Source organism: Gobio gobio, assembly GCF_949357685.1.
Source record: "Gobio gobio genome assembly, chromosome: 20".
Taxonomy (NCBI): Eukaryota; Metazoa; Chordata; class Actinopteri; order Cypriniformes; family Gobionidae; genus Gobio; species Gobio gobio.
The window spans coordinates 665896-678395 of record NC_137113.1 but is presented as its reverse complement, the minus strand read 5'-3'; the positions used below and the strand labels follow the sequence as shown (position 1 = coordinate 678395).

Sequence of the window (12500 nt, the reverse complement as noted above, 5' to 3'; positions counted from 1 at the left end):
CACACACACACACTCACTCACCACACACTTACATCAGTCACACATTGAGACGGAGACAGAAATCTGCAAACACAAAATAAAACGAGACGTGTCAAAAAAATCCAGATCAGACAGCAAAAAATTTATTCATGTTAGTATTGACAGTATTAATGTTTTTATTGACAGTATTAATGTTATTATTGACAGTATTAATGTTATTATTGACAGTATTAATGTTATTATTGACAGTATTAATGTTTTTATTGACAGTATTAATGTTATTATTGACAGTATTAATGTTATTATTGACAGTATTAATGTTATTATTGACAGTATTAATGTTATTATTGACAGTATTAATGTTATTATTGACAGTATTAATGTTATTATTGACAGTATTAATGTTAGTATTGACAGTATTAATGTTAGTATTGACAGTATTAATGTTATTATTGACAGTATTAATGTTATTATTGACAGTATTAATGTTTTTATTGACAGTATTAATGTTATTATTGACAGTATTAATGTTTTTATTGACAGTATTAATGTTATTATTGACAGTATTAATGTTATTATTGACAGTATTAATGTTATTATTGACAGTATTAATGTTATTATTGACAGTATTAATGTTAGTATTGACAGTATTAATGTTAGTATTGACAGTATTAATGTTAGTATTGACAGTATTAATGTTATTATTGACAGTATTAATGTTAGTATTGACAGTATTAATGTTATTATTGACAGTATTAATGTTATTATTGACAGTATTAATGTTATTATTGACAGTATTAATGTTAGTATTGACAGTATTAATGTTATTATTGACAGTATTAATGTTAGTATTGACAGTATTAATGTTATTATTGACAGTATTAATGTTATTATTGACAGTATTAATGTTTTTATTGACAGTATTAATGTTATTATTGACAGTATTAATGTTATTATTGACAGTATTAATGTTAGTATTGACAGTATTAATGTTATTATTGACAGTATTAATGTTATTATTGACAGTATTAATGTTATTATTGACAGTATTAATGTTATTATTGACAGTATTAATGTTATTATTGACAGTATTAATGTTAGTATTGACAGTATTAATGTTAGTATTGACAGTATTAATGTTATTATTGACAGTATTAATGTTATTATTGACAGTATTAATGTTATTATTGACAGTATTAATGTTATTATTGACAGTATTAATGTTATTATTGACAGTATTAATGTAAGTATTGACAGTATTAATGTTATTATTGACAGTATTAATGTTAGTATTGACAGTATTAATGTTAGTATTGACAGTATTAATGTTAGTATTGACAGTATTAATGTTATTATTGACAGTATTAATGTTTTTATTGACAGTATTAATGTTATTATTGACAGTATTAATGTTATTATTGACAGTATTAATGTTATTATTGACAGTATTAATGTTATTATTGACAGTATTAATGTTAGTATTGACAGTATTAATGTTATTATTGACAGTATTAATGTTAGTATTGACAGTATTAATGTTAGTATTGACAGTATTAATGTTATTATTGACAGTATTAATGTTATTATTGACAGTATTAATGTTTTTATTGACAGTATTAATGTTATTATTGACAGTATTAATGTTTTTATTGACAGTATTAATGTTATTATTGACAGTATTAATGTTATTATTGACAGTATTAATGTTATTATTGACAGTATTAATGTTATTATTGACAGTATTAATGTTATTATTGACAGTATTAATGTTATTATTGACAGTATTAATGTTATTATTGACAGTATTAATGTTATTATTGACAGTATTAATGTTATTATTGACAGTATTAATGTTATTATTGACAGTATTAATGTTAGTATTGACAGTATTAATGTTATTATTGACAGTATTAATGTTATTATTGACAGTATTAATGTTATTATTGACAGTATTAATGTTATTATTGACAGTATTAATGTTATTATTGACAGTATTAATGTTAGTATTGACAGTATTAATGTTATTATTGACAGTATTAATGTTATTATTGACAGTATTAATGTTTTTATTGACAGTATTAATGTTATTATTGACAGTATTAATGTTATTATTGACAGTATTAATGTTTTTATTGACAGCATTAATGTTATTATTGACAGTATTAATGTTATTATTGACAGTATTAATGTTATTATTGACAGTATTAATGTTATTATTGACAGTATTAATGTTATTATTGACAGTATTAATGTTATTATTGACAGTATTAATGTTAGTATTGACAGTATTAATGTTAGTATTGACAGTATTGACAGTATTAATGTTTTTATTGACAGTATTAATGTTTTTATTGACAGCATTAATGTTATTATTGACAGTATTAATGTTATTATTGACAGTATTAATGTTTTTATTGACAGTATTAATGTTTTTATTGACAGTATTAATGTTTTTATTGACAGTATTAATGTTATTATTGACAGTATTAATGTTATTATTGACAGTATTAATGTTATTATTGACAGTATTAATGTTATTATTGACAGTATTAATGTTAGTATTGACAGTATTAATGTTATTATTGACAGTATTAATGTTTTTATTGACAGTATTAATGTTTTTATTGACAGTATTAATGTTTTTATTGACAGTATTAATGTTATTATTGACAGTATTAATGTTATTATTGACAGTATTAATGTTTTTATTGACAGTATTAATGTTATTATTGACAGTATTAATGTTAGTATTGACAGTATTAATGTTATTATTGACAGTATTAATGTTTTTATTGACAGTATTAATGTTATTATTGACAGTATTATTGACAGTATTATTGTTATTATTGACAGTATTAATGTTATTATTGACAGAGGAACATTAATACTCAGACAGAGGAACATTAATATTTAGACAGAGGAACATTAATACTTAGACAGAGGAACATTAATACTTAGACAGAGGAACATTAATATTTAGACAGAGGAACATTAATACTCAGACAGAGGAACATTAATATTTAGACAGAGGAACATTAATACTTAGACAGAGGAACATTAATACTTAGACAGAGGAACATTAATATTTAGACAGAGGAACATTAATATTTAGACAGAGGAACATTAATACTCAGACAGAGGAAAATTAATATTTAGACAGAGGAACATTAATACTCAGACAGAGGAAAATTAATATTTAGACAGAGGAACATTAATACTTAGACAGAGGAACATTAATATTTAGACAGAGGAACATTAATACTCAGACAGAGGAAAATTAATATTTAGACAGAGGAACATTAATACTCAGACAGAGGAAAATTAATATTTAGACAGAGGAACATTAATACTCAGACAGAGGAACATTAATATTTAGACAGAGGAACATTAATACTCAGACAGAGGAAAATTAATATTTAGACAGAGGAACATTAATACTCAGACAGAGGAAAATTAATATTTAGACAGAGGAACATTAATACTTAGACAGAGGAACATTAATATTTAGACAGAGGAACATTAATACTTAGACAGAGGAACATTAATATTTAGACAGAGGAACATTAATACTCAGACAGAGGAAAATTAATATTTAGACAGAGGAACATTAATATTCAGACACACACATTAATACTCAGACAGAGGAACATTAATACTCAGACAGAGGAACATTAATACTTAGACAGAGGAACATTAATACTCAGACACACGCACATTAATACTCAGACAGAGGAACATTAATACTCAGACAGAGGAACATTAATACTTAGACAGAGGAACATTAATACTTAGACAGAGGAACATTAATATTTAGACAGAGGAACATTAATATTTAGACAGAGGAACATTAATACTCAGACAGAGGAACATTAATATTTAGACAGAGGAACATTAATACTCAGACAGAGGAACATTAATACTCAGACAGAGGAAAATTAATATTTAGACAGAGGAACATTAATACTTAGACAGAGGAACATTAATATTTAGACAGAGGAACATTAATACTCAGATAGAGGAAAATTTATATTTAGACAGAGGAACATTAATACTCAGACAGAGGAAAATTAATATTTAGACAGAGGAACATTAATACTCAGACACACACATTAATACTCAGACAGAGGAACATTAATACTTAGACAGAGGAACATTAATACTCCGACAGAGGAACATTAATACTTAGACAGAGGAACATTAATACTTAGACAGAGGAACATTAATACTTAGACAGAGGAACATTAATACTCCGACAGAGGAACATTAATACTTAGACAGAGGAACATTAATACTCCGACAGAGGAACATTAATACTTAGACAGAGGAACATTAATACTCCGACAGAGGAACATTAATACTCCGACAGAGGAACATTAATACTCAGACAGAGGAACATTAATACTCAGACAGAGGAACATTAATACTCAGACAGAGGAACATTAATACTCAGACACACACACATTCATACTCAGACAGAGGAACATTAATACTCAGACACACACACATTAATACTCAGACACACACACATTAATACTCAGACACACACACATTAATACTCAGACACACACACATTAATACTCAGACACACACACATTAATACTCAGACAGAGGAACATTAATACTCAGACAGAGGAACATTAATACTCAGACACACACACATTAATACTCAGACACGCACACATTAATACTCAGACACACACACATTAATACTCAGACACACACACATTAATACTCAGACAGAGGAACATTAATACTCAGACACACGCACATTAATACTCAGACAGAGGAACATTGAACATTAATACTCAGACACACACACATTAATACTCCGACAGAGGAACATTAATACTCAGACACACACACATTCATACTCAGACAGAGGAACATTAATACTCAGACACACACACATTAATACTCAGACACACACACATTAATACTCAGACACACACACATTAATACTCAGACACACACACATTAATACTCAGACACACACACATTAATACTCAGACAGAGGAACATTAATACTCAGACAGAGGAACATTAATACTCAGACAGAGGAACATTAATACTCAGACAGAGGAACATTAATACTCAGACACACGCACATTAATACTCAGACAGAGGAACATTAATACTCAGACAGAGGAACATTAATACTCAGACACACACACATTAATACTCAGACACGCACACATTAATACTCAGACACACACACATTAATACTCAGACACACACACATTAATACTCAGACAGAGGAACATTAATACTCAGACACACGCACATTAATACTCAGACAGAGGAACATTAATACTCAGACACACACACATTAATACTCAGACACACACACATTAATACTCAGACACACACACATTAATACTCAGACAGAGGAACATTAATACTCAGAGACACACACATTAATACTCAGACAGAGGAACATTAATACTCAGACAGAGGAAAATTAATATTTAGACAGAGGAACATTAATACTCAGACACACACATTAATACTCAGACAGAGGAACATTAATACTCAGACACGCACACATTAATACTCAGACAGAGGAACATTAATACTCAGACAGAGGAAAATTAATATTTAGACAGAGGAACATTAATACTCAGACACACACACATTAATACTCAGACAGAGGAACATTAATACTCAGACAGAGGAAAATTAATATTTAGACAGAGGAACATTAATACTCAGACACACACACATTAATACTCAGACAGAGGAACATTAATACTCAGACACGCACACATTAATACTCAGACAGAGGAACATTAATACTCAGACAGAGGAAAATTAATATTTAGACAGAGGAACATTAATACTCAGACACACACATTAATACTCAGACAGAGGAACATTAATACTTAGACAGAGGAACATTAATACTCAGTCTCAGACACACACATTAATACTCCGACAGAGGAACATTAATACTTAGACAGAGGAACATTAATACTCCGACAGAGGAACATTAATACTTAGACAGAGGAACATTAATACTCCGACAGAGGAACATTAATACTCCGACAGAGGAACATTAATACTCCGACAGAGGAACATTAATACTCAGACAGAGGAACATTAATACTCAGACAGAGGAACATTAATACTCCGACAGAGGAACATTAATACTCAGACACACACACATTCATACTCAGACAGAGGAACATTAATACTCAGACACACACACATTAATACTCAGACACACACACATTAATACTCAGACACACACACATTAATACTCAGACACACACACATTAATACTCAGACAGAGGAACATTAATACTCAGACAGAGGAACATTAATACTCAGACACACGCACATTAATACTCAGACAGAGGAACATTAATACTCAGACACACACACATTAATACTCAGACACACACACATTAATACTCAGACAGAGGAACATTAATACTCAGACACACGCACATTAATACTCAGACAGAGGAACATTAATACTCAGACAGAGGAACATTAATACTCAGACACACGCACATTAATACTCAGACAGAGGAACATTAATACTCAGACAGAGGAACATTAATACTCAGACAGAGGAACATTAATACTCAGACAGAGGAACATTAATACTCAGACACACGCACATTAATACTCAGACAGAGGAACATTAATACTCAGACAGAGGAACATTAATACTCAGACAGAGGAACATTAATACTCAGACACACACACATTAATACTCAGACAGAGGAACATTAATACTCAGACACACGCACATTAATACTCAGACAGAGGAACATTGAACATTAATACTCAGACACACACACATTAATACTCAGACAGAGGAACATTAATACTCAGACACACACACATTAATACTCAGACACACACACATTAATACTCAGACACACACACATTAATACTCAGACAGAGGAACATTAATACTCAGAGACACACACATTAATACTCAGACACGCACACATTAATACTCAGACACACACACATTAATACTCAGACACACACACATTAATACTCAGACAGAGGAACATTAATACTCAGACACACACACACACATTAATACTCAGACAGAGGAACATTAATACTCAGACACACACACACATTAATACTCAGACAGAGGAACATTAATACTCAGACACACACATTAATACTCAGACAGAGGAACATTAATACTCAGACACACACACATTAATACTCAGACAGAGGAACATTAATACTCAGACACACACACATTAATACTCAGACACACACACATTAATACTCAGACAGAGGAACATTAATACTCAGACACACACACACATTAATACTCAGACAGAGGAACATTAATACTCAGACACACACATTAATACTCAGACACACACACATTAATACTCAGACACACACACATTAATACTCAGACAGAGGAACATTAATACTCAGACACACACATTAATACTCAGACACACACACATTAATACTCAGACACACACACATTAATACTCAGACAGAGGAACATTAATACTCTGACGCACACACATTAATGTTGAAACATGTAAACACTCACATCGCTCCGCGCGCGGCTCCTCATTAATGAGACTCAAATCCCCTCAGACAGTCTTTACAGTTGTTGTCCGACCTTCATTGCGTTGTTTATCCTCCGAGCTTCATGTCAATCGTTGAATGTTTATAAATCGACGGATACTGACTCTAATCTCTGAATGTTGATCTAGATGCGGATTTAATGGCGGCGCTGACAAAATAAAAACGACCAGCGTCTCGCGCAGCGTCACGTGCACGTGACCAAACGCACGGCCGCTGATTGGACGATTCCACACCACGTGAAAACCAACCCTAGAATGAGAAATGCAGCTTTTATTTTTATTTTTATTTTTTATTCAGGTTTTTCGTTTATTTTGAGGCAATACGGCATGTACAATCTTTTTTTTTAAATGCACAGAACAATGAAAATAAATTAATGTAAAAATGACAACTTGACAAAGCACGTCTTAATAACCAAAAACGTACCAATAAAAAAGATGAAAGCCAAACAAGGGTGTTGATAATCATGTAAAAATACTCCTTCATAAGATTACACAACTTAAACATGAACGCGATCGCAACACGACACGCCCCCTCCAGCCCAACATGGCGGCGCCCTTGAGCCGGCTGCATCACGTCTCGCTGCACGTCTCTAACGTGGATAAAGTCGCGCATGAGCTCGTGTCCCGGTTCCAGTTTAACGTGTTCGCGGCCAGACTGACAGACCGAGCGAGGCAGCTCGCGCTCCGCAGAGGATCGGCCGTGTTCGTGGTCAACGAGAGGCCGAACGAGGCGCTGAATGGACACCAGTCGCGTGTCTGGAGCTCCGCCGCCGCCGCCGCCGCTGGAGAACACCGGGACTCGGGATGCCTGTACGGGGCTCACGCGCACTACCCGGTGGACACCGTGAGCAACGTGTGTTTCGAGGTGCGGGGCGTGGAGCGCGCGTCGCGGGCGTTGCGGGATCAGGGTCTGTGTGAGTTCCTCCAGCCGCCCACCGAGCTCCGCGATGAGCGCGGGCCGGTCACCTTCTCCGTCCTCCGGTCCCCGGTAGGTAACGTGTGCCACACTCTGCTGGACAGCTCTCAGTACCGGGGGCTGTTTCTGCCTGGCTTCCATCAGGTCGGGGGGGCCTCGCAGACCGCGGACCACTCGCAGTGTCCCATCACACACTTCGACCACATCACGCTCGCCTGTCCCCGGGGCAGCACCGCGCGCGTCACCCGCTGGTACCGGGACAGCTTCGGCCTCCGGAGGTTCTTCATCGACCGGTATTAGCACGCATTCTCTAGGGCGCTATGGGTTCGGTTCCCGGGCAATGCTGGAGCTGATCCAATGTATGCATTGACAATCACTTAAATGTCCTCCTGGGATAGACTTTTGGCTATTATTATTATTATTATTATTATCATTATTATTATTATTATTATTATTATTATATTATATTTTAGTGAATTCCTCTGACATCTCACATGAGCACATCCGGGGCTTTGCAGAGATGCCACATGTTTCACCAGGACAACTACCACAACAAAAGGCCCACATTAATGCTTAGCACCCTTATGGTAATATTTTTTTAATTATAATTTAAATCAGATTAATTTTCAAATTGTTTGTTATAAATCAACATCTCAGGAAAATGTTATGGGGTTTCTAATCAAAATATGACTTTCTGTTACAAAATGTCCACTGGACTTAAATCATGAAATCAGAAATTACACATCAATATTCCTATGAAATAACAGATATTATGAAAATGTTACCAATTATTACACTTCTATTTTCTATATACCAAGAACACATTAATATGCAAATTAGATGCAGTGTGTCGAATGGGAAAATCCACGGATGGTCATTTTACCCTCATATTGCATAAAGTAAAATGATATATCAACACTCAAAAATAAAAAAAGATACGTGGGTTTTACTTAATTTTTTTTCTGTCAACAGGTTCCACGTAATTGGGTTATGTTGAATTTAATTAAAAACTTCCGTTTTTTACGTGAGGTTAATTCAATGCCATTTAGTTAAATCATTCTTAATTTTGTCCAAAACTATTCATTTAAATTATTCTAAAATGAATATAAAAAACAAACTAAAACAAGTAATTCAGTTTAATTGATTCTTTGTATTTAGTGAAATACTATTTTTACAACATTTACAAAACCTTATTGGCCGGCCAGAAGATGGATTTCTTACATCTATGGTCTTAATTATTAATATAACACTCTACACTTCACCACAATAACCTCCAAAAACACCAACATAACAAAACATTAAGCATTAAAAAGCATTTTCTCATCTTGTTAAAAATGCATCACTTTATTTAAACATTTACTCTCCGCATTCAGCCCCTTTGCAAAGCATGAAGGGAAGTGAAGTCTTGTTTGATTGAAACATGTTATTTCAAAATGAAAACATCAAGTTATGTCAAAGAGTGACGGTTTTAAGTCAGTTTAACAGAAATCAATTACATTTGAACCAGAAACCTGATATAATGGTGTTAAATCAAGATGAATTACTCAAATAAAGTGAACAGCATCAGAAAATAATTTTGAGTGTATGCATAGAATTCAATGCAAGTGGCTTTGGATAAAAGCATCTGCCACACTCAAAACAATGAGTTCTGACGCTGTTCACTTTATTTAAGCAATTCATCTTGATTTAACACCATTATATCAGGTTTCTGGTTCAAATGTAATTGATTCATGTTAAACTGACTTAAAACCGTCACTTTGACATAACTTGATGTTTTCATTTACTTTCACTTCCCATCATGCTTTGCAAAGGGGCTGAATTCGGAGAGTAGATGTTTAAATAAAGTGATGCATTTTTAACTAGATGAGAAAATGGAGAGACTTTTTAATGCTTAATGTTTTATGTTGGTGTTTAAAAGTGTGTGTTATGTTGGTGTTTAAAAGTGTGTGTTATGTTGGTGTTTAAAAGTGTGTTATGTTGGTGTTTAAGTGTGTGTTATGTTGGTGTTTAAGTGTGTGTTATGTTGGTGTTTAAGTGTGTGTTATGTTGGTGTTTAAGTGTGTGTTATGTTGGTGTTTAAGTGTGTGTTATGTTGGTGTTTAAGTGTGTGTTATGTTGGTGTTTAAGTGTGTGTTATGTTGGTGTTTAAGTGTGTTATGTTGGTGTTTAAGTGTGTGTTATGTTGGTGTTTAAAAGTGTGTGTTATGTTGGTGTTTAAAAGTGTGTGTTATGTTGGTGTTTAAAAGTGTGTTATGTTGGTGTTTAAGTGTGTGTTATGTTGGTGTTTAAGTGTGTGTTATGTTGGTGTTTAAGTGTGTGTTATGTTGGTGTTTAAGTGTGTGTTATGTTGGTGTTTAAGTGTGTGTTATGTTGGTGTTTAAAAGTGTGTGTTATGTTGGTGTTTAAAAGTGTGTGTTATGTTGGTGTTTAAAAGTGTGTGTTATGTTGGTGTTTAAAAGTGTGTTATGTTGGTGTTTAAGTGTGTGTTATGTTGGTGTTTAAGTGTGTGTTATGTTGGTGTTTAAGTGTGTGTTATGTTGGTGTTTAAGTGTGTGTTATGTTGGTGTTTAAGTGTGTGTTATGTTGGTGTTTAAGTGTGTGTTATGTTGGTGTTTAAGTGTGTGTTATGTTGGTGTTTAAGTGTGTGTTATGTTGGTGTTTAAGTGTGTGTTATGTTGGTGTTTAAAAGTGTGTGTTATGTTGGTGTTTAAAAGTGTGTGTTATGTTGGTGTTTAAAAGTGTGTTATGTTGGTGTTTAAGTGTGTGTTATGTTGGTGTTTAAGTGTGTGTTATGTTGGTGTTTAAGTGTGTGTTATGTTGGTGTTTAAGTGTGTGTTATGTTGGTGTTTAAGTGTGTGTTATGTTGGTGTTTAAGTGTGTGTTATGTTGGTGTTTAAAAGTGTGTGTTATGTTGGTGTTTAAAAGTGTGTGTTATGTTGGTGTTTAAAAGTGTGTTATGTTGGTGTTTAAGTGTGTGTTATGTTGGTGTTTAAGTGTGTGTTATGTTGGTGTTTAAGTGTGTGTTATGTTGGTGTTTAAGTGTGTGTTATGTTGGTGTTTAAGTGTGTGTTATGTTGGTGTTTAAAAGTGTGTGTTATGTTGGTGTTTAAAGTGTGTGTTATGTTGGTGTTTAAAAGTGTGTTATGTTGGTGTTTAAGTGTGTGTTATGTTGGTGTTTAAGTGTGTGTTATGTTGGTGTTTAAGTGTGTGTTATGTTGGTGTTTAAGTGTGTGTTATGTTGGTGTTTAAGTGTGTGTTATGTTGGTGTTTAAGTGTGTGTTATGTTGGTGTTTAAGTGTGTGTTATGTTGGTGTTTAAGTGTGTGTTATGTTGGTGTTTAAGTGTGTGTTATGTTGGTGTTTAAGTGTGTGTTATGTTGGTGTTTAAGTGTGTGTTATGTTGGTGTTTAAGTGTGTGTTATGTTGGTGTTTAAGTGTGTGTTATGTTGGTGTTTAAGTGTGTGTTATGTTGGTGTTTAAAAGTGTGTGTTATGTTGGTGTTTAAGTGTGTGTTATGTTGGTGTTTAAGTGTGTGTTATGTTGGTGTTTAAGTGTGTGTTATGTTGGTGTTTAAGTGTGTGTTATGTTGGTGTTTAAGTGTGTGTTATGTTGGTGTTTAAGTGTGTGTTATGTTGGTGTTTAAGTGTGTGTTATGTTGGTGTTTAAGTGTGTGTTATGTTGGTGTTTAAGTGTGTGTTATGTTGGTGTTTAAGTGTGTGTTATGTTGGTGTTTAAGTGTGTGTTATGTTGGTGTTTAAGTGTGTGTTATGTTGGTGTTTAAGTGTGTGTTATGTTGGTGTTTAAGTGTGTGTTATGTTGGTGTTTAAGTGTGTGTTATGTTGGTGTTAAGTGTGTGTTATGTTGGTGTTTAAGTGTGTGTTATGTTGGTGTTTAGTGTGTGTTATGTTGGTGTTTAAGTGTGTGTTATGTTGGTGTTTAGTGTGTGTTATGTTGGTGTTTAAGTGTGTGTTATGTTGGTGTTTAAGTGTGTGTTATGTTGGTGTTAAGTGTGTGTTATGTTGGTGTTAA

General features: G+C 33.1%; 3 protein-coding genes across 3 annotated transcripts in view; 1 reads left to right on the top strand and 2 right to left on the bottom strand.

Annotated features, from left to right (window-relative positions):
• The window catches only part of zranb1a (zinc finger, RAN-binding domain containing 1a), a 20298-nt gene extending 12418 nt beyond the window's left edge, over positions 1 to 7880 (bottom strand). Inside the window, exons 1-2 of the mRNA XM_079845575.1 lie at positions 7520 to 7880; positions 1 to 63 (exon numbers count right to left, since the gene is read on the bottom strand). The exon at positions 1 to 63 is cut by the window's left edge and continues 785 nt beyond it. The gene's annotated coding sequence lies outside the window, so the exon portion shown is untranslated. The remainder of the gene's footprint in view (positions 64 to 7519) is intronic.
• Positions 7881 to 8100: 220 nt separating this feature from the next.
• Positions 8101 to 8772, top strand: hpdl (4-hydroxyphenylpyruvate dioxygenase-like; the record flags this gene model as incomplete). Its single annotated transcript, XM_079845516.1, has 1 exon — positions 8101 to 8772. One exon carries the CDS (start codon positions 8101 to 8103, stop codon positions 8770 to 8772), a length of 672 nt encoding a protein of 223 aa, XP_079701642.1.
• Positions 8773 to 8934: 162 nt separating this feature from the next.
• Positions 8935 to 12500, bottom strand: part of lhpp (phospholysine phosphohistidine inorganic pyrophosphate phosphatase) — a gene marked incomplete at its 3' end in the record, with an annotated part of 8125 nt that continues 4559 nt past the window's right edge. Inside the window, exon 7 of the mRNA XM_079845515.1 lies at positions 8935 to 9016. Within this exon, the coding sequence (XP_079701641.1) occupies positions 8935 to 9016 (82 nt within the window). The remainder of the gene's footprint in view (positions 9017 to 12500) is intronic.